The sequence below is a fragment of the Schistocerca cancellata genome, chromosome 7 (genome assembly GCF_023864275.1).
Source record: "Schistocerca cancellata isolate TAMUIC-IGC-003103 chromosome 7, iqSchCanc2.1, whole genome shotgun sequence".
Classification (NCBI taxonomy): domain Eukaryota; kingdom Metazoa; phylum Arthropoda; class Insecta; order Orthoptera; family Acrididae; genus Schistocerca; species Schistocerca cancellata.
The window spans coordinates 376929993-376954614 of NC_064632.1; the positions used below are offsets into that span (position 1 = coordinate 376929993).

General features: G+C 37.2%; 1 protein-coding gene across 1 annotated transcript in view; it reads right to left on the bottom strand.

The window, feature by feature from the left end:
* LOC126092185 (low-density lipoprotein receptor-related protein 1) overlaps positions 1-24622 on the bottom strand; it is a 772271-nt gene that overhangs the window by 232500 nt on the left and 515149 nt on the right. The window contains exons 21-29 of the mRNA XM_049907661.1: positions 22501-22674; positions 16364-16609; positions 10572-10772; positions 7173-7377; positions 6852-7022; positions 6449-6693; positions 6198-6326; positions 4981-5208; positions 1414-1716 (exon numbers count right to left, since the gene is read on the bottom strand). Coding sequence (XP_049763618.1) covers positions 1414-1716; positions 4981-5208; positions 6198-6326; positions 6449-6693; positions 6852-7022; positions 7173-7377; positions 10572-10772; positions 16364-16609; positions 22501-22674 — 1902 coding nt within the window. The remainder of the gene's footprint in view (positions 1-1413; positions 1717-4980; positions 5209-6197; positions 6327-6448; positions 6694-6851; positions 7023-7172; positions 7378-10571; positions 10773-16363; positions 16610-22500; positions 22675-24622) is intronic.

The following is a 24622-nucleotide window of genomic DNA, read 5'->3' on the forward strand; positions in this document are numbered from 1 at the left end:
TCGGCGGACGAAACTAAGTACAGCTATGTGGTTGCAGCACTTACAGAAGATCCATTAGCAGAAGTACAAGATAGCCTAGCCACACCACCGGATACCGATCGTTATGTATCCATTAAAACCGCATTAATAACGCCTTCACTTAAAACTTCCGGGCTGATAGGCCGTGGTCGAAGTATAAAACACTCTCCTGGCGTTTCGTCTCCGACTGCGGGAGACATCCTCGGAGGTAAAGTGGCAGTTCGCCGCTTTACCTCCGAGGATGTCTCCCGCAGTTGGAGACGAAACGTCAGGAGAGTGTTTTATACTTCGACCACGGCCTATCAGCCCGGAAGTTTTAAGTGAAGACAATACCGGCCGTGAAAGCTTACATTGTATGAGCATTAATAACACGTTTGTCACAATCAGAGGCAAAACAGCTAGAGAAGCTACTGCGCACTGAAGACACTCATTCGTTTTTGCGGAGCTAGACAAGTGCACGCAAGTATTCTTACACAATGATACTGTGCGTAAACCACTGCAGCCACCATATGACAGACCATATCTGGTAGTCAGTAGGGATACCAATACTTTCCGCATAATGATTAACGGTACACCCACCACAGTTGCAGTGGACCGTATCAAGCCTGCATTTCTGGCCGCAACAGACACCACACCTACCACTGAACACAAACCAGAGAAGACAGGAGAAGCTACAAGATGTGTTCCTGTACCCCATGAACACCACAACGCTCAGCGAACACCAGTCACTGCAACACCAAGACCGACGTCGAGGACTACTACACCACTCCCTGACACAACCACTGACACACATGACGCACCGCCCGGTTTCAAGAAAGAAGTAGTCACAAGAGTTGGACGGCGTGTGAAATTTAATCTGCGGTATCATTAGCATTAAAGGGGGGAGTCATGTAGTGACCTATTTCTGACAATCGATCCCTACAAGTGTACAGTGCTTCATAAACATTCTGTGAAGTGTTGATTTACGTGCAGTGATATAGTTATTCTTTGACTTAGCTTTCGTTAGTTATTCCATGCTGTTCATGTCTACACAATTCATTCATGTGTGTAGAGTTCAGTTATTGCTAAATGTATGTGGGAAAAAAGGAATTGTTTTCTCCAACACCCACAACAGAAATACAGATTGCATGCAGTTTCATACTTGTCAATAGTTACAGAAGTTGATGAGGTACAAGAAGATTTTCAGAGAGAATTGTATGAACTAAATGTCTTATTTACTTAACTGAATTAGTATCCTTTACAATGATCACCTAAAGACTAAGAACACACATAATGAACAAAGAGTAAATATGTCCATAGGCCTATCTCTGAAAACTAGGAACTTTTATCTTTAAGCACAATGAAATTAAATGCAAGCATGCAAAACTTTTTAAATAGAAGTAATTATTAACTTACTTTGAGGTGACACAAGCAGTGGATTTTCCCGTTGGGTAACAATCATTTTCCTTTCACTGCCGTCCATACGGCTGCTTTCAATTACATACTGACTATCTTGCATGTGACTCCAATACAAGCCACCTCGTAAAGGATCCACAGCAAGAGAGCGTATTTGAAAGACATCATCTGGTCCAACCACAGCAGAAATATATTCTCCTTCAAGGTTGCATACTAGTATGTAGTTATAGACAGCACCCCATGAACTCACAAACATATTTCCAGAAATCCAGTCAATGGCTAAACCTGTTGGCTGTTCAATACCTTGGAAAAATTCAGAGTTGTGAATTATTTATTTGATACTTATTTAAGTTACAATATAGAATAGAAATGGAAATTGAAAAATTTCCAGTAAGATTTCGTTACATATAGATCTAAAAAATTAGGAGACATTTCTTCAATTAAAAATGAAGACACACTGAATAATGTCAATACTTGAACCAACCTAAAATCCACTCACACTGAAACAATGAGAGGCTAATATGCACAAACTAGGAAAATATATTAATATTAATGTCTTTTTCTCTTAACGAACCTAAGAAAAAAGCCAAAGTGCTTCATTTAATCTTGTGCTGACAGCTAGTAAGTAGGTACCCGTACTTCTAAACTATCACATATTCATTGATACTGTCATTTATCATTTAAAATGTCATTTATTTCTTCCAATGATTTTATATAATCGTTTAATCCTCATCTTATTTGTGCTTAAATTTTTTACATACATGTAAACAGGATCGATATGTGACACTATATACCAAGGAAGTTAAACAGAGATTTTCTGTTAATATGTCCACAGCAGACATAAATCCTTCCAAGAAAGAGCAATAATATAGCAAACACAACTTTACAAAAGATTGTGAGAAATCTGAAATAAGAAATTAGTGCTGTTATTGCAAGCCCCATATGCAAACAACATTAAAGTAATCATAATTAAATGGGGGAAAATAACTGAACAAAAACTAAAATGAAAATAATATTTTGAGCTTGCAATTTTACTACAACAAGAAAAAAATACAAAACTATGCAAAGTTGGTCTGAACAATAACACAGTATCCTTTGAACAATATCCACAGAAATCTGCTTATGGACCCAGTTCATGAATTTTTACTTACAAAACTAAGAGCAGTAGTTCAGTATTATTTAGTTAGTTCTTAGCTATCTATGGTAACTATCTATGAAACTAAAAATAAAGAGAAAAGAAGAAAAAGATGATGTTCGTGATAGATAATGTTGATAATGACATTAAATGAAGTTGGACAATGACAGAAAAAAAGTACATATGATTTTGATGAGACATACAAGCATCTGGAAACAAAATCCTCATGTGGTGAACAACATACATTCTATGACAGTAAAGTGGGAAGTCATTAAATAGGTCCCTAATTACAGATGGAAACTGTTTGCAACATTGCAAAACTCTAGGTGATGAAACACTTGTCCTTTTCAATCAGTCTCATCAAAGTTAAAAGTGAAATATTCAGAGATTGGGTTGTGTGAAAAGGTTCAAAATTAACCAGTGAAGTTCACTGTTATGTTTGACAAATGTCACACTCTGGCATGGGGCATAAGTAAACCACAGACCCCCTGTCACCTTTTTTTAACATTATTTAGTGGATTATAGAACTATTAGAGTGTGAAATTAAATGATCCTGTGACATTATGGTTGTGGAGGCCTCATTTCGAGTTGTTCGACTGTATGCTACAAGTCTTTTTAGTGCCACCACTTCGGCAACATTCATGTCAATAAAGAGGAGATGAAATGATTAGGACAATGCAAACACCCTGTCTCCAAGCAAAGAACATGTTTGACCCAGGTGGGAACCAATCTTGGGACCCAGAGATCGAGAAGCATCAATGCTAACCACTAGATCATGAGCTCCGGACTTTGGGGGGTGTCATAACTACATACAGCACACAGTATGTGCATGCTATCATTTATTTCAGCAAAGGTCTATTCACCTCAAAGAATACCAGCAACACAATTCTGCAGATTGTGAAGTGTATTATCTGTGGCTATTTTTGTTTATTTTTGAGTTTCTTGTAAGTGAATGGTAATAATCACAGTGATAGGGTACAAACAATGAACACCAAAGCTATGATGGAAGAGATGAACATTATGATACTGTTAACATGAATGCTCCTAATAGCAAGACAGAGCTCAGATTGCAACAGAACAGCTTTGATATAGTTGGGGCATGGAGGGGGTGGGGATGGGGGAAGAGGAGGAGGGAGGGAGGGGGGAGAGAGAGAGAGAGAGAGAGAGAGAGAGAAATAATAGACTGTCACGAGTCACATTAAAGTTGGCAACATGTATACCACCTAGCAAATGTTGGTGTTTGTTTCATCAGGGAGAAACCTTGAAAAATATAACCATGTAAATGCATAGTATCTTGTTAAAATCATATGGTAGGCTCAACAGCTCATGCTAGTTTCACAGAACAATTGTACTGAAGTTAGCATAATCTGCTGCTTCTACCTCTTGGTTTGGATACACTATAATTATGTGATTATTTTTCCACTTTTTTTCTTTGATAAAAAGTGGTGCACATTATGATAACTTGGATGTGATTAGTGAAAGTGCAAGATACTTGATGATAGCCTAGTTTTGAACACTGGCTGAATAATAGATCATCTGCACATAGCTTAAACATGTTGTTTTCAACAAGGTGTCAGAACATCAGTCAGACTTTAAATAATAAAATGTAATTACTACAAAAACATAATTAAAAAAAACACGTATATGGCTTATGGCTACTCCATGCCTGAAAAGTAAGGTGAGTGGTGACCTTCAGTCCTTCCTTCATTTGAAATATCATATTACCTTGCTGGAAGATGCCTCCTGTATTGGGAAAACCAACAGTATGTAGGGCTGTAGGTTAGTAGCAAGGTAAATTTAAACCTAAAACAACTGTGCACACTGGAATGGGTGCCATGAATCCATTCACTGGATCATGACAGCAATAACAGAGTTTTTCATAGCAATGACTCCAGATGTTGTTCTCTGGTACTTCTCATATGTAAAACAACATATAGCTGTTTCAAGGAAATGAAAAGAGCACTCTTCAGATGAAGTTACCTTTTATTAAACAAAGATGTGATATTTTCACACAGCTAAACACACTGAAAGTTTTACTATTGCTAGATATTTATTAGGGTATGCAATGTCGATTCAGTTCCTCTGAGGGCCTACAGTCTGAAGTGCATGTTGTACTGTCATTTTGAAAACATTTTTGGCAACCCAGTAGTTTATTCTGATTGTGTCTCTAGTTGGTTCATTAGTCTCACAGTGGCTCATGCTTACTTCTCACAATAATTAACTGTGATGCTTACAATTTCAACATTGGTTATTTAAAAAATGTTACTCCTTGAATAAATAAATATTTTATAATAGCAGTTCACAAGTTATGTTCGATTAGAAACATGGCCACAGTTCATCAAAAAGCCATTAAAATCCCACTTTGCAACAATTATAAATCATCCCTTTTACTTGCAAGGAAACAGACAAAGTTTTTACTCAATATAGCTTACCTTTGTCTATGATCCTCTCTGTTTCACCACCAACCAAACCACTTCGCTTCACTTCATTGACTTGAATATCTGTCCAGTAAATCTTGCGTAATTTAATGCTGTAATCTAGTTGTGAAGGTGACAGGACCTGTGGTAAGCTGATTGTCGGTATTGTATGATAGTACGGCATGCCGAGATCCACTCCACGGATCTCGCTAGTGCGGGAGAATAGTAGCACCTGCTCATTGACTGCAACACACAGAAAGGGGACGCCACACACACAAACATAACGCCGAAAAGATTAGTTATATGCTTCAGAATAAATCCACAGATTAAGAAGCAAAATAACAACATATCAGAGACGTACACTTCAGAAAAAATTCTAGGTTGTACAAATTGATGCTGATGGAACAACATGTTGTAGATGGTGTTGCAAGTGAAAAGTTTACTTATTGATTCTATTCAAAGAAAAACAAAGTTCTGTATCAAAGTCCTTCCTGAAGTCATGAAATATGATATGGATTTGGCTAGTGCTATTGATGGCCTTCTGCATCAACAAAAAATGAGAAAGGATTGTCTCATGACTATTCTTTTCTCTTTATTTACACTTTGTTATTGTATGAGTCATACTCCCTGACAAATTTAAGCACCATTGAAAGTAAAATATACTTGGACAAACATCTGTCAATGGGGAATGAAATAGACACCACTGCAAAGATAGTGCAGCAGCATTGCAGATGTACTGCAATGTACAAAATCCACAGAATAACTTTAAGCTTTAGCTAAACAGTTTTTTGTCATTTCTTGTCCCTAGAAGTGCTAATCCAGCATGGTGTGCAAGAGAGCTTTTGTGAAAGCTGGATGCATATGAGAGAGTTATTTGTAGATTAAAGCTTTGGTTTAAGGTTTATGGTGCAGACAGCTAACTCTGTTGCTAATGAGTGTTGCTTGTGGGAAGCAAGGGTCCGGATATGAGTCCTGCTCCATTACAGAATCTTATGAAAAGTTTCAGGTACTAGTTGATTCTCAAGAAATATGGTGTACAAGATTCAAGCCACAGATGTCTAGAATGGATGTTAACCTATAGACAACATATGATAGTGAGAATTCAAGGTCTTAAGTACCATAATTTAAACCTTTACTGAGATGCTAAATTAAAAAGTGGTATTATTATTCATGTACATGTGCTTGCATTTAAATTTTCTTGTTATGAGACTCCGTGATGTACTGCAACTTACCAATGCAAGTTCGATTATCTTCACTGAGCCGCATGACATGAGGACAGTCACATTTGTATGTCCCAAACTGGTTCAACAGACATAAATGTGAGCAGTTTCCATTGTTATCTCCACAGGGGTTGACTACATCTGAAATTAATTATAGGTATTTGGACTGTTTAGGGTGAACATACTATATGAAAATAAATAATTCAAAAATTTAATGCTTTATGACCAAATTAAAAAAAAATTACAAACAAAAATGAATTTACCTCTTGGCTGTCTGCTGGGATGCATTATCTGTATGTCAAATGGCTGAGTCAATGTCCTTTGTATGACACTTATATCAGACCCATTCCATTTATTGCCTCGAATAACAGCATTTGTCCTCCAGTCTGTCCAGTAAACATAATTTTCATACAGTGCAATAGCAAATGGATGTGACAGTGTTTCATGGCCCCGTATAACTTCATGATGTTGTAAACCATCATAAGTGGTAGTGTGGATTGAATCTGACCTGCACATTGTTCAATTCCATTGATGGTACCCATACTTTTATAGGAAAAATAATCAGTGCAACTGCCAAACCAAACATTAGCTACATGATTATCAGAAAGTAAGCTGCACACAGATTTATCTGATGGGAGTGAATTAAGAGGATGGAGAAAAACTCACCTAGCATCAATCCAGTAGATTCTACGAAGCACATAATCAAGTGTAAGACCATTTGGCCAAGCTCCATCTGTAAGCTGATCGACACGAACAACAACCTTGCGATACTGACCACTCATACTACAACGCTCAATTCGGGGAGAGTTGACATCCCAATCTGTCCAGAACAACAGTCTGTGAAAATCCATAAATGTTAAGGGTAATATCTTATCTATAAATGTACAGTGAATTCACTCCTTAAATATATTTAAAAGGTATGACTCTTTCTTAATCAAAGTGTTGTTGAAAGTCTAACAGCTGAATAAGATGCTAAAATGTATGTACCCATCTCTTGGATCCAGAGCAATGGCCCTTGGCGATTCCAGATCACTAGCTATCAATGTACGTCGGAAACTGCCATTTAAACGAGCCACTTCAATCTGATCCAAATTACTTTCTACCCAGTACAGATTTTCTCCAATCCAATCCACTGCCAAACCTTCTGCTGTTGAAAGGCCAGTCTGGACTACAACTTCAAAGTTACTGAGAGCTGCAAAAGTACAACAAATTAAAGTAAAAATTTAATTAAATAAAAGCTCTTATAAGTTATGGTATGGTAATGAGTTAATTATCTATGACTGATGCCAATTCCTTTTTGTGGTGTGGCGGTAGAAGAAAAAGTTCCTTCCAATAATGGGATTGACAAGTGGACAAATTAACCCTTGGATGCACAGTGGGGGCCTTTAAGGCCTGGGAGTGAATTAATCACCCATTTAATTATATTAAAAACACATATAATTGGACCATACTTTATGTAATCCTTAAAAATACATTTATTGTGATTAAGAAAGACAGTAAAGTTGTATTTAATGTCACAAAGATTTTATGAAATCAGTGTTTACTTAATGCTATGAGCATAAAGCATGAAGGGGGCCTTTCAGGCCTGATGCAATCAAATTCTTTAATGAGCACTTTTTTCCCAGTTTATGACTGTTGGTACCTAGGATATTTTTATACTGGCAATTGTTGCACGGATCAGAATCCAGGGACAACAATGATGAACTTACTACTTATTGTAGAAGTTGACCTCAAATATGAAAGAAGACGCTCTAATAGCTGATGTAAGTAATTGTGTTTGTTATTCTCTCTGATTTCCTTCCTTTTCTCTTCCTCTGACAAAGTAACTATTTAGACTCTCTTTCTCATCAAGGAACATTCATTTTTTACAGTATGAAATCATCCAGTACATCTCAAAAGAGATAACATAATTCTGCTGTAAATGCAGATAATCCAAATGCTTCAATGATTATTTCTGAATGGTAGGATGAATGTGAATCTAGTATTGCTTCCAAAGATGAAACTGATCTCGCTTATACATCTTTCTCGGGCATTCAGAATCTGAAGAAAGTAGTAACCAATATTCTGATGTAACTGAAGTAGGCTTACCTGATAACAGACAGCTGCCAGCAAATTCAAATAATGTAGCAAGTACACAATAGCCTGCAGACTTTTTTATTGGGTGCAATGGGACTCCAGGGAGCAAAACACCACCTCCTTCTAGTAGAATGCTTACGCATAATATAATGAAAATTTCTCCAGGTCCTGTCAGGTGAAGTCACAACAAATACCAAGAGATGCTTGTAGTTACTTCATCACAAATGATATTGTGGATGAAATAGTTCACTGCACAAATCTGGAAGAATGATGCTCAGCAGCCATAAAAGGTCAAACATGGTGTAATGTCACAGACAAGGAAATGAATGTATTTTTTGGAATTCTTCTATTAGCTGGCAGTTATAAAAGCTGGGATGTTCCTATAAGGGGATTATTTCACAGCTCTTCTGGCAACCCTGTTTATATGGCAACTTTTCTTATAAACAGGTTCGAAGAAATAAGAAGAGCTGAAAGTTTCGACGATAGACATACTTGATAAACTAGGATCCCAGATGGTAATATGGCAGCTTTTCGCAATGAGTGGGAACTATTCATAAGCAACTGCAGGCAAAGGTTTCATCCAAGAGAGAGCTGCTCAACAGATGAACAGCTAGTGTCTTTCAGAGGGTGTTGTAAATTTCTTGAGTTTATTCCAAGCAAACCGGGAAAATACGGAATGAAGATATTCTGGCTCTGCGACTCTTTGACATCATATGCTATAGATGGGTTAGTGTACTCAGGAAAAACTCCAGATTGCCCTCATGAAGCTAATGTTGCAGCTCATGTGGTAAAGACTCTGGCAAAGATGCTCAGAGGAAGCTCAACCAACATCACAACAGACAACTGCTTTAGCAGTGCTTCCATGTTTCAAGATTTATTGAAGGATAAAATTACAGCAGTCAGCACTCTTCACCATAACAAACCACAAATTCCACCTGAAATAAAACCATGTAAGAGGTTTTATCTTCAACATTTGGTTTCAGAGATGATTTGACTATTGTGAGCTATGTACCAAAGAAGAATAAGAGTGTGGTGCTACTAAGTTCAATCATCACGACGCCACAGTTGATGAGACTCATAAAAGAAGAAACCACAAAAGATTCCATTTTATAACAAAACAAAATCAGGTGTGGATTCTTTTGATCAAAAGGTACATACATATACTTGCAAAAGAGAGACAAGGAGATGGTTGTTTGTATTATAGGCTAATGTAATAGATGCAGCAGATATAAATGCTTTCTGTTCATTCACAAAACAACATCCTGAATATCACAATGGAAAATCACTTAAAATGAGGCTTTTCTTGAATGACTTGGCCCTACAACTTATTCGTCCACTTATGGAGTCCAGAGCCAAAACTCGAAATTTTCAAAGAAATATCATACAAGTATTGGCTAGATGTGAAATCAAAAGGTGCCAGGAAATGGATATCAACAACCAAAGAAAAATGCCCAGAAGAAAATGCTTTTTGTGCCCACATGAACTGCAAAGGAAAATTGCTGACTGTTGTTCAAAATGTTCTAACAATGTATGCAATGAAGATAGTGTGCTCCTTTGTGAAGATTGTTTCCAGTGATATCTACAATTTAGTGACAGGCAGCCTAATCTTTATTTTTATAATATGCTGTGTATCTCAATTTTCATGTGCCCATGTTACATGCAACTTAGCCATTTCCTTTCTTTCCATTTTGTATCTGGATGCTTTATGCATACTAATTTGCATTGTACCTCTCCAATGTACAATTCATAAGTTATTTGAATATCAATAAAAGTTATTGTATACAATAATAATACAATTAGTATTCATTAAATTAAAACTTATTCCATTGAAATTGTTGTCCACACTTTTTCTTTAATATTTTTCCAATTAAATCAGCTACAGACATGTTTTGTAACAGTAAGATTTCATAATAAATAATGTAATGGAGCTGAGAAATAATCATATTTACGGAAATCTCAATGGGGCTTTCGAGGGCCTCATCATGCATTAATGTTGGTCTGAACACTCATGCATCCAAGGGTTAAGTACAAATGTACACAATGAGATTATTACATAAAGTATGAAAGAAAATTTCAATCAAGAAATTGCTGGCCAGTAATTACTTTCTCGAGTAAAAATATTTAATACTGCTGTCAGGCACATGCAAAAGCAAAAGTGATGGCATTATCCTACTTTTCAGACTATTAGCTTCTCTTTGGGGAGAAGGGAGAGATAGATCAGGGACGGTTAAAAAGGATGGATGGGTCACTCAAACACCATGATAAGAGGGACTTAACACTACTAACAAATAGCTATACAGATTTACTTACAGCCACCAATAAGTGTCCCTCTGTAAATTTTGTCATCAATTACATCAGTCCAGAATATAGTACTTGTGTTATCTTTATAAAAGAAATCTAATGCTATTGTGTTCTTCAAACTCATTATGAGGGCTTTTACATTGAAGGTGTTAAGGTCAACACTTCGTAATTCATGACGATTACTGAAGATTACATATGGAATAGCTGGATCTGTAACAATAATTAAAATGAGAAAACATAAACAGGATGACAAACAACACCTTTAGGTTTTAGTTATCATAAATGCATATAGTTGCTCATAAATCATTAAACAAATTTAAGCTTTTAACTAAATACAAGCTGTGATGGAAAAGTAAAGCAAACAAGAGTTACAAGTAAAATACCTTTATTAGCCTCCAGTGTAATCACTATTAGCTACAACACATTTTTGTCATTGGTTGTAAAGATGTTGGAAACCTTCAGCAAACACTTCTTGTGGAATTGCTAGAAACATCATGGTCACGTGCAATATCTGTGATCCATAAGCCTTTCAAGGCTAGTGTAAGCCTGGGGGAAAAAAAAAAGAAAAGACTGGGGAATATGGGGAATAAAGAGGGTGTTGAAGAACAACTACCACGTAATTGGCGAGAAAAGTGAGCATGCAGGTGCTTTGGATATCCAACAAAGCAAGACAACAATGCTTTGAGAAATTCCACAAGAAGAGTTTGCTGTTGGTTTCCAACAGCTTTACAACCAATTTCAGAAGTGTGTGGTAGCTAATGGTGATTACTCTGAAGATCAGTAAAAAAAATTTTTTGTAGGTCTTCTTTCATTTTCTAAGACCATTCACCGAAGTTTACACATGCACCTTGTACTTACTATTTTTTGCAGGCTCAATGCTCAGAACATGTTACTGTTTTACTATCAAGAGGTACATGTCTCTCTTAGGATCAATATCCAATTCTACTAAAAATATGTAACATCTTACAATTCACAAATCTTGCAAGTAGTGTCTCAAGCATCAAAAATTCATAAGCTGTGGGTAATTTCTCAATGAATTTTAAACATTTTGATGAGACTCTATTATCTCCTCCATCTCCTCCTCCCCCTCTCTCTATTTATCTCCTCTTGCCCCTCCCCCCTCCCCTTCTCTCTTTCCTCAGTCAAGCCTGTCCACTCACAACATACCGCCTGGAATGCATTCCAATATTTGGGTGCACTCCAAGGGAGTGTTATTGGACAATTACTTTTTACAATATATGTAAATGACCTAGTCAATAATGTCAGGAGCACCATGAGACTTTTCGTGGATGATGCTGTTGTACATAAAGACAAAATGCTGCAAAATTGTAGCGAAATGCAGGAAGACCTGCAAAGGATTAGCACTTAGTGCACGGAGTGGCAACTGACTCAACATAAACAAATGTAACATACTGTGCATACAAAGGAAGGCAGACACATTAATGTAGGATTTCACAATTTCGAAACAGTCACTGGAAGCTCTTTCAGAAACGCAGTTCATCAAAAAATGAGGTTGCTTAGAATATCCTCATTCAACCAATAAATGATTATTGCTCGGCAGCCTGTGAGCTGTACCAGACAGGACTGATAGAGGAAATAGGGAAGACTCAAAGAAGAGCAGTTCATTACAGGTTCATTTAATTTGCACACACGTGTCAGCCAACTCTAGTGGTAGATGCTGCTAGAAAGGCATTCTATATTATTGTATCCTCTACTGTTAAAGGTGTTCTACATCATGGCATACTCTACTGTTAAAATTCCAAGTGCATACATTCCTAGAAGAAGCAACCCATATGTTGCTCCCTCCTACATATATCTTGTGGAAAGATCATGGAGATAAAATTAAAGATATTCAAGCCCACACAGCATCTTACCAGCAATCGTCACATCCAAAAATCATTAATGACTGGAATAGCAAATGGAGGAAATGGCACTGGTGCACAATGTGCACTCTGCCACACACCATAAGATATAGATGTACCCGCACCACATGCCAGTCCTACAAGGCAGCTCAGATCAGGCAGTGGCAACCTCTTTCACACCGACTTTCACCCCTACCAACAGACTGACAAGAAAGAAGTTAATATTGTACTGCCATCCAGTTCTGAGTTATGTTTAAAATTTCAGGTTTCTAGCTCATCTGGAAAATTTATACAGAACTAACAGAGAAGAAACTGGTCCAACGAAAAGGTATTAAAATAATAAAAATTGTACTTATTGTAACTGACGACTGGGCAATGAGATTTTAGAACAAATAATTCCTTTATTTAAATATTTAATGAGAAAATGGACGTAAGAAGTTACAATAAATATGAAGATATGGAATTTGTAATAAAAAAATTACTAAAAACAGTTGACAAAGCCAATGTTCTTCTCACATTTACAAGAATTTTGAAGGGATATTATAAGTGGAAATGAGATGACATAAAATATTAAAATCAAATGAGGTTTAGAAAGTGTGAAGAAGAAGAATGGGAAAAAGTAATGGAAAACAAATGAGTCAATGATATAAGGTAGTTAATAAATAGGTAATTAACAACATAAGGACTCAATGAGATATGTGAGGGCAAGAAGAAAGTACTAAATGGAATGAATTGGCAACTTGCATAACTGAAGAGTGGTCATCCTGAAAAAGTACAATGTGGCATACAGGATTTTTACCTTATTTATCATGAATGAGCCAAGATAAATATTCACCACACATACATAGCAGTTGGTGTAAACGAAACAGATGTGACCATAACAAAGAACTCAGGGCCAGGAGAGAAAGGTATAGTAGAAAATTACAGAATGAGAATGCACTGGGTCTCTTAGTGAGACAGTAAAGACATTTCTCTCAGACTGTCCCTAGTTACAAAAATTCCTTCAGATGCAATACTCTGAAACTATTAACCTTTATGAAAAGGTTATGTGAATTATGATAAATGATGCACGCATCTTAATATCAAAGAAATTGTAGAAGAGAGGTTACTCATTAAGGGAAAACTTCATACCATATATAAAATTACGTAGCAGAATTAGAACATTACACTAGAAAAATACTTTAGAGCCCACGTTGAAGGAAATTGAGATATGAGTTTCTACCTTACAAAATGCCATTTTTTTCATTCAAGGCCTTTCCTAGAAGTTAATGAGGGCAATGCTATTAGTAACATAAAAAAGGACAGAATATTAGTGGTTAACATCCTTTCATCAAGATTACTGGAGAAAGAACACACATGCTCCGATTACGGAAATGCCCTTTCAAAGGTACCAACCTGCTATTTGACTTAAGTGATTTGGGAAATCATGGATAACCTCTGATAGGAATTTGAAGCTTTGTCCTGACAAATGCGAGTCCAATGTGCTAACCACTGTGCCACCTCACTTTGTCAGTAACATAAGGATGACCTACTGCTTTTCCACACTTTAAAAGAGTGGTACCACAAATGATGTTTCACTAACATGTAGCTCTCCCTTCAGTCACATGGGACATGAATCTAGTTTCTAATTGGGCAAAAATTGAAAATTGGAAAAAGGTGGAAGGGGGAAACAGCTATTGCATAAAATCCCTCTGAATAGTGATGACAGCATGTATGATGTCAATCCCTTTGGAGAATCTACACCAGGTCCTATTGTAATAACTGTTCTAGCACATGCAGGTGGAGAAGATTATATCTTGTCTAAATTTCATGGAGGAAAGAGGAATTCATACAGCTGCAAATATATCTACACCACACACAAAGTATTAGTACATGAACAAGAAGTTACGACCCAAGAGTCTGTGAATAAGGACAAAATAGTTTTTGAATTAAATGAGAAACACATTTTTCTTATTAGTAAGAATGATGTGACAGGGAAATTGCTGATTCCTCAAGTAGCTATTCAGTAAGGAAATATCAAATGAGGAGCCCATTTCATGTTTAACGGTCCTGTTGTTGTTAACAGAAAAAAAAGGAGGGCGGGGAGTACAACAGGGATTCTCTTTTGTACATCTCTTATTTTTGTATTAGTGTCAATATATTAGGTGTAAACATAAACAATCCCTACCCTTTGATGGTTGACTTTATATTATTAAAAATAGAAAAAATGAATTAAGAAATTTCTGTAGTTCACATTGACATACATTTCATGCCATAAATATCGTAGAAATATCCTCCATAGAAATATCTCAATTGCACATATGTATCATTTTTTGTGTTCTCTACTTGTCTTCTGTCTTCAGTGCACATAACAACAGCCCATGTGTATCATATTTTGGACCAGCTGTGTCATATTTAAGAAACTCAATCCAAAAAATGTTTTTATTTTTTCTAGTCCACATTTGTAACTTTAAAGACTTAAATACAATATCATTTTAAAGTAGCTTACATTGTCTAACATATACAATTTTTTCCTAACAGTTATTCTTTTTCTTTCAGAAATACAGCCAATTTTTGTGATTTTGTATCATATTTAGGTTGCCATACTCTACACTTACAGTTACTTTTCAATATACTCGTCACAATGACAGGCATTTGTCTTACCTGTGGACTGGCTTTCCAATACCTTCTTTATAAAATGTTGCCGACAATTAATTGAAATGAGTAACCTAAATGTTCTGTAGTAATAGAATATGAAAAAAGATTTTGAAACTTCTGGAAATTCCATATACAAAGCACTTACAGTGAACCTACAGTTTTCTCTAAACACTTCATCAACTCAATGAAGAAGGTCCCTTGTAGTGACAGACTTGTGTCCTGGGTCCCTTCATCACGCAAGTCAGTTTGGCCATCTTTAATTTTTCAACACCATCCATGCACAAAATCATCACTCAATGTTTTCTCTGTGCACTCAGCTCATTCTCTGAGGAATTTCTGCTGCACTATTCCTTTCTGTTTGCATGAAATGAATAATGCTTCAAAATTCACACTTGCTGGGAGAAATGTTGATGTGATTGTAGCTCAGCACAGACTGATGTCTTGAACTCGGCTGTGACAGAGTGTGTGGTGCGGGAGATGTTTAGTTGCATGCTCCACATGCCAAACACCTGTTGTTTATCAGGCATTTATGCTGTTCAGTTGTATATAATGTACAAGGAGAAAATGGCTATCAATGAACATAGTATCTTGTACTTCAATCAATCAGGATCATAGCTGAGTGAGCGAGCAGGTAACTGCCACGTTATCAGCGCCATTAACTTGTGAATTATTAAATGTCTCACACTGTGGTCATTGGATATCTAGCACTTTCTGTCATATGTGTATCTACAAAGATTTATTTAATGTGTTATGATTCATAGACATCACACAATGTCTTCTGGAAATTGCTGAGATCACTAACAGTAAATTCTTCAAAAAATAATGCCTTATGCAAAAAAATATTTCTCTTTTCATCTCTCTAAGAAAACTGTTGCAAGAACTACATAGCCGCGTGATCTCAGGCATCTTGTCACAGTCCGCGCAGCTCCCCCTGTCGGAGGTTCGAATCCTCCCTCGGGCATAGGTGTGTGTGTCATTCTTAGCACAAGTTAGTTTAAGTTAGAGTAAGTAGTGTGTAAGCTTACAGACTGATGACCTCAGCAGTTTGGTTCCATAAGACCTTACCACAAATTTCCAAAAACTACATAAAACCAAATGCAGATTGTTTCTAGATAATAGAAGAATCATCTGTATGAGGAAACGTTTCCATTCTGGTACAGAGGGGAAGAAATCTTTGTCTGCAAGTAATATAATTGAAATTATAAAGATGTGTAATTTGCCTACGTAACTCTTTATCTTTAATAAAAGTGTAACTCACAAACTCATCCTCATGTATTTGTTCTAAAGCATTTTGAAACTTACCTGTACTTTTGCATGTGAATCCATCAGACTGCAAAACATACCCTGGTTCGCAGGAACATTTATGTCTGGAACCATGCTGCTCACAACGCTGAGAACATGTTCCCCACATATCACAAGGATGCCATGGGGAACATGTAGAACCATCAGTTTGTAGATACATTCCTGCAGGACAGGAGCAAACTCTGCCCTCTGGTGCATTATGGCAAGTATGTGTACAGACATGCTGAATATCACACATACGATCATCTGAAAATATATACAGAAATAGCTCAAGGAGAGAAATTACACCCAGAAAATATGGGATAGGAAAATATAATTGTAAAAAAATAATAATAATAATAATAATAATAACCACAACCTCAACAATGAACATAAAATTAATTATATACAAAGACAGATCCTGTGTTTAGCCTGAAACTGGAAAAATGAATGTACCTGTACAATAATTTTTGCACCTGAAGATGAGCTCATGAATGTTGAAATTAAACAAATTATTCACTATATTCAAATATGTTATATTGTCCATGGTAAAATATTGTCAATTAATTTTGTGCCATACAATTTAATACTATTTTAATGTTGTAATTCATACAATCAAAGTGAATTCATAAATTTGAGAAGCATTAACTCCAATTTTAAAGTAATTTCACTGAATCTGTAATTTCCTTTTTATGCCATGCCACATATTTCTGAATTTTCCATTACCCAATCCAGCCACAAATTTATCATTAACACTGGAAAAAAAATATCAGAAAGAAAACAACAGGGGAAGTGACATTACAAACAGCAAATTTTTTGTTTGTGATTTCGGTGAAACAGTTTGTCTCATTAGCACTGCAACATTAGTAATGCAAATTTGTTAGAAAATATTTCAAAAAACACCTTTGTCTTATACAACAGTAATTGCTGTACACTAGAATGGTTTTAGGGTCTTAGTCTCACCATCTGCTGTGTCTGAAAGTTGGTGTTCTTCTCAACCGCAATTTGGAATGCTATTATGATGGTCCACCGGTTACAGAAGTTTGCCTGCTAGTTGTTTGGGCATGGACATGACATCCTACTACTGCTAGGTAGGCTATTTTTTAAATTATTTCTTCTGCTTTTTAGTTTCTAAATTTTAGTTTTTTTTTAATTTTTAATTGTTCAATGGAGTAGGTCACAACTATCATTTTACAAAATCAAACAATGGAAACTCCAGTCAGGAATATCAACAATGCAGGAGAGACAGATTGCTACTTACTGTAAAGATACACAATAATTTGCAGACAGACACAATTAAAAGACACTTACATAAAGCTTTCAGCCATAGCCTTCAAACCATTCATACATACAAGCAAGCAGACCGCATGCACACATCATCACATGGGATGCAAGCAGCAAGCTGGGGGGAATAGGGAAGGGGAAGGGATAGCAGTGTATGGGTAGGGAGACAGGCGAACACTGTCTGGTAGTGTGTGCACGAACTAGAATACCAACAGGTGCAGTGTCAGGAGGTTGTGGGGCAGGGAACGAAAAGGGTGAAAAAGGAGGAGAGCACGGAACGATGGTCAGGTGCACACTGAAAGAATTTCAGCCCTCATTGACCAATGCATCCAACCAATTGCCTGTAATCTAGCCTCCTAAGCTGAAGACACCAACTACTTCCTTCACCAACTCTCCACCATCCCCGCCTCTTTACCTCCTGAATCCCTAGACATCACAGCTGGTGCCACCTCCCTGTACACCAAGATCCATCTTGTGCCCACGGACTTACTGCTACTGAACACTACCTTCCCCAACATCCTTCACACTCCAAATCCACTACATCACTCCTTATACACCTTACTAACTTTCTCCCAACTCACAATTACGTTCTACTTTGAAGGGAAGGTATACAAATAAATTTGAAGCACAGCCATGGCCACCTGCATGGCACCCATCTCTAGAGGACACCTTCCCAACCTCCCAAAATGCCAAACCCTTCGTCTGGTTCAGGTTCGTTGATGATATCTTGATGATCTGGACTCAGGCCCAAGACATCCTATCTTCATTCCTTCACAACCTAAACACCTTCTCTCCCATCTTCTTCAGGTCAACCCATTATGCCACCTTCCTAGACATTGACTTTTGCTTCTCTCATGGCTCCATCCACATCAAATCCAGCAACCACCAACAGTACCTGCACTTTGACAGCTGTCATCCCTTTCACACCAAAAAATCCCTCCTATACAGCTTGGCCAGCCAGGGATGTTGTATCTGCAGTGACAAGAATTCCCTTGTTCAGTATGCTGAGGCTCTCACCAAGGCCTTCAAAGACAGACAGTACCCCCAGTCTAGCCCACAAAAAATGTTATGTTCCATTTCCCCTCATACCTCCAATCCATCCACCATACCCAAACCAGCCACAAAGGAGTGCCCCTTTCATCACCCAGTCCCACCCCACACTGGTACAACTGCACCACATCCTCCGCCAGAGCTTTGATTATCTCTCATCATGCCCTGAAATGAGAGACAGCCTACCCAAGATGCTTCTCACCCCTCCTAAAGTGGTGTTCCAGCATACACCCAACCCCCTGTCATCCCAGTCCATCCCTACACCACTCCCAATCTCAATCCCTTGGCACAAGGATCATGTCCCTGTGGGAAACCCAGGTGCAAGACCAGCTCAATCTATCCACCCAGCACTTCTTATTCCAGTCCTGTTATAAACAGGTTTACCTTACCCAACAGGAGACGGGCCATCTGTGAAAGCAGTCACATCATTTAGCAGCTCTGCTGCAATCATTGCACAGATTTTTATATTGGTATGACAACCACCAGGTGTCCACCAGGACAAATGGCCACTGTCAAACAGTGGCCAAGAGTACAGTAAACCAACCTGCAGCAGAATATGCAGTTGAACACAACACACTTGATTTCAATGGGTGCTTCACTATCTGAGCCATCTGGATCCTTCCCTCCACCACCAGCTTTTCTGAACAGCAAATATAAGAATTAGTCTTACAACACATTCTCTGCTCACGTAACTATCCCAGCCTCAACCTATGGTAACATAGTGTCTCCACACCCTCCAACCAACAGTTTCCACCCCATCTGTACTATCATCTCCTCCCCATTCTCGTGTCCCATCCTCTCTGTTTGCTGCCCAATGCCACTGCACCCGCCCAACTTTCTCCAGTCCTTTTTTCCTCACTTCCACGATCTCCTGACACCGCACCAGTTGGCATTCTAGTTCCTGCACACTCTGCCAGACAGTGTTCACCTCTCCCCTCACCCATACAGTACTATCCCTTCCCCTTCCCCATCTCCTCTAGATTGGTACTTGCATCCCACATGATACTTGCATTCCGGCCTGAGCTGCCAGATTGGCGGTCATGTGTGCATGGGTGTGCTTGCTTGTGTGTATGAATGGTGTGAGTTTCTCTTTTGTTGATGATGGTTGTGGCTGAAAGCTCTATGTATCTTTTAATTGTGCCTGTCTGCAACTTAACTAACATTTTACTTTAGATCTCAGATACACCTGATGAAAGGGCTAAGAGCTCAAAATGGCCATGACCATGTTGCAGAACAGTTTTGTATGTCTCAAAAATAAAAATGTGTGACCTTTGTATTACTTACATACATATACAATCATTCATATCTAAGTATTTATCATGTATCTTTACAAACTGACAAAGTGTTTTTGCATAAAATTCTGATGTCTGAGATTTCCGTCAGCCTGTGACAGCATCTTTAAGTCCTTCATCAGAGTCAAAGTGCTGGAGGCCAACTTCATCATGTACATATAAAGAGGGAAATCACTGGTCATAAGGAGAAATTTCTCATTTGAACTGATACAACATTTCTTGTGTTTGCGGGACAGAGAGTGGCAGAATATTTTCATGCAAAAACATCACACTAGTGGTCAAGAGACCATGTTATTTTAATAATTGATCCATTTTGTTGTGTCATTTAAGTTCTCAGTTGTTAATGTTTCATAGAAGGCTGCAGAATTGACTTTTCTCCCACATTCTGTAAAATCTACAAACAAGATTGGTTTAGCATTGGAAAAAAAAGCAGTTGCATTAACCTTTCTGGCTGAAAAAATATGGCATAGTCTTCTTGGTTTGTTGAGCAAGCTGGTATGACCCACATCACTGACTGCTGTTTTGTCTTCACTCTATCATAGGAAACTCTTGTCTCACAACTGGTCATGATTCTGTTCAATAGGACTTCTCCTTCCACATTTTAAAGCCGTGCAGGAAAGCCCAGAGAAGGAACTGTCTGTTAACCTTTATGGCTATCGAGGCAGTGGCAAAGACAGGCTGTGCAGTGAGTGGGGAAAAACGGAGAAAAGGAGAAGAAGAATGCAAGAAGAAATGTATGCCGCTCAATCAACTGAACAGTATCCAGTGAAACCTATTTTAAAAGAGCAGCTGAACTTCAAGTACCACAGTCAATAATAGATGATCACATGAAAAAAAAAAAATTGGAAATGAAAGTATTTAGACCAATGTTTGGGAATGAATTATCAGACGACATCAAGTGGTAAGTTGCTGTGCTCGATTGGCACAATTTCCAAATGCCACATCTCACACTGTAAATTTATGATGAATGTATGATATATTGCAGTTGACACAGGAAGAATATGATTTTATGTTCTACAGAAAATCACCATTATGTATAAAAATTAGAAAAGACCCCCCCCCTCCCCTTATATTATAATATGAATCATTGCAATACTGGTTGGGACCATATTTTTTGGAAGGGTGTGTGAAAGGGAAATCTTTATTAGGACTTGTTGCAAACGTGGTTAACACCTCAGCTTGCAGACAAAGAAATCATGGATCATGTGTGGCTACAGCAAGACAGAGCTGCAACACACTTTGCTATTTAAATGCACGAGTCCCTAGAACACTTTTGAGGGCACTGGACTGTGCATGGTTCAGCAACATCTCCTTCACCACTGAAATGGTCAGCATGAAGCCCAGACCTTGCCATGCCAGACAACTCATTATGGGGAAGTCCCATGTTGCTCAACATCAGTGAAGAATTTTGCAAAACTCTTGAGGAAGCCTCTTGGAAGCAAAACTCAGCAAGATGTTAGGTGGACATGGAGATCTCTGAATAAGACACAGTGGTGCACAAACAGATCCACTGGATATATAGTTCTTACATACAAGTACTACAACATGCAATACAATGTTTTGAGCCATTGATATGGGGACTTGTCAGACACACTTTAGGATGACAGGAAAAATGTAAATTAAATACACTGAGAATTCAAGATAGCAGATGTCACAACAAAATTCATCAGTTATGAAAGACAAATAAAATGCACTGGGGTAGCAAACAACAGCTATGCACAATCTCTTCTCTACTGTGAACAAGTGTGAAACATGCTCACAACAAGGAAAGAATTTGCTACACCCTTGCAGTAAAATGACTGTATATGTCTAAATGGAGAGTGTCATCTGGACTCTGCCTCTTGGTTCAATAAGACACTGAACCCTGATCTTACTCCAGGTTAATGCTTTTATTCATATTCAAAGCATTCATGGAACAGAAAGGATATTTTATTCCTATTCTGATTCTTCTTCTCCATTTTGTGAATCTCATTACTATTTTGCTTTTTATTATTCATAGATAAATTGTTGGTTTAGTAACTACAGTAAACAGTAGTAAGGCATTAATAAGTGCAATGAATTTCCATGTCTTCACCATACTTCTGAAGGATTCAAGTGAGCTCCTGCAGGGTTCAACATTTCATACAAATATGATGTGCCAAAAGAAAGAAACTGAGATCCTGTGTTGAATTTCTAACTAATCCCAAGTGCAAATAACATTTTGAATTTCACAATATATTCTAAGTCTCCTTACAGTTGGCAAAGTGAACTGGTTTACAGGTCAGAGGAGAACAGGGCACACAGTCTACATTAAAACTATGCTTCCCAGAGCTCAAATTATCAACTTTTTTGATGACTGTTACTTTAGGAGAGACATACAGCAATATCTGCTTCCTTAGTAATTGTGTTCCAGTGAATACTTCTACATAGACGTGGTTGAACCTGAATAACTGTCAGTAGAAGGTTACACCCAAAGAAAAATTCAAAGAAGAAAACATGAAGTTGTTTTCAGAATAAAATTTTGGTACATACATTTTAAATGCTAATACATACCACAACGCATGCCTTCATCTGACCCGTCTTGGCATTGTGTTTTCCCGTCACAGAGCAACTCAACCGGCAGACATATAGTATTGTTATCACACACTCTATTAGGATGTTCACACTCATAGGGTGATCCATACAAACTCGATACAGTAGTAGTAGCTGGAGCCATGGACACATTTCCTGAAATATTTTAAATTTTGATATGTACATTTTTTTGAGAAATGTTTGTTTATTGTAAAGAAAAGGAAAAAGGGTCATAGCTTTGAAAAACAAAACATCTTCTATACAAGTGTGGATACCAAAAGATGAATGAAAGAGGTAAGCACAAGGCAGTACAATGCTGAATAAGACACAGTAACATAAATACAATGTACACATTACAAAGCAGAATATACATTCTCTTTTTTTCCTTCTCCTGTCTCTTACTACTATCTTACATACATTTAGTTAGATAAAAGTGTTAATAAATATTCAGCTACAGCATTTACACATAGTTAACTTCATAAACTAAACCACTGACAGAATCTGGCCAGGTGCTTTACCCTGTTAATGTATTGGTTTATGCATACATTAGGTGCCAAAATTAAACATAATCCCCCAAATTATGAAAGCTATTAAATATGCTATAATTGCACATCATGAAAATGTCATCAAAGTTTGTATTTTCCTCCATATCTTCCAGGTACACTCAAACAAAGTTTTCATTTACAAATTATCAGTGGAAATGCACAGAGATGTTGGCTGAGAATAACATTTAGAGTGTATTATATCCTATATCTTTGCACGCAGATGATGAATGAATTCCATATTTTGGGGAGTTAACATAAGGTACAACACTACTCTAAACACATGTGATCATGACTGGATGAATGTCTTGTTATTTAAGCAAAACTGGTGGTTTTAATAAAATGGCAGAGCTATTGTGCCAATCAAGATTTTTTTTTCTATACTTAAAAGCTGTAAATCTTTGTTCCCTTAAAATAAAATAAAATGTCATATTAACAAAATTCCTAGACACCACAGTTAATATAGGCTCTTTGCATGGTGACTGTGATCAATCCTCTACAATAGGTATATTGTAAAAATCAATATGGAAAATAAATAGTGGTGAAAGTCAGAAAATACTGTTATCACCAAAATATGAAGATTGCCCCAACAAATACAGCTTTTAAAAGACAACAGACAAATAAATGCAGGGAAATGTGCTTTTAGCAATATCCAGATTCATACATTTATGCGAGTAAGCACTGCTCTGTGTTCTGCATACTCTTCATCTCTCAAGCACATTATATCAGTACCTTTGCAAGCATGCCTTTGCTAAACTAGAGTTTGGCTAACACATCATGTTCCTTTAAAACTGTGTGTTTCTTGGTATCATTTCTGAGGCTCTTGCTCTAGAAGTATCTTTCTCTAGATCCAACTTTCCATGTACCACTTTTCACACAGGAAAACTTCTGTCTCTACCCAAAATTCTATACTATGTGCCTCTCACATTCCACTGGTTGGTTTCCACTTCAGAATGCATTACAACTTCCAGTAATAGCTACATGTCACTTCAAAACTGTGTGAAGTCTCTTGGCCACCCACTTTCATTTCTTACAAATTTGTCTCAACTAACTCCAAGTACCTCGTGTATTTCTAAGCTGATTAAGCTTTGCAACAACAATCCTCTCACTGCTGCTGCCCCTAAATGTTAAATCTATACATTTTTAAACTGCTTATTGACAGCAAAAGAAAAACTGTAGTTCTTTCAAGACCTCAGAGCTGAAATCTGGGGTGTTTTACTCCAAATAAGTTGAGTACTCTTACTTTTTACCTTCTTTTGAAGATATAGCAACTCAAGTATATTCATCAACCTAGAGCTGTAAATTGTGATTTATTAGTCTCATAACATACACTTACAAATCATGTGATTATGGTACAGGAGACACATCAAAAATACAAACTAGAATCTAATACTAATTTTTAAAACTATATTTAGTCTATGTAGCAGTATCTATATTTTTTTATTTCTAAAAAGAAAGATGATGAGACTTACCAAACAAAAGCGCTGGCAGGTCGATAGACACACAAACAAACACAAACATACACACAAAATTCTAGCTTTCGCAACCAACGGTTGCCTCGT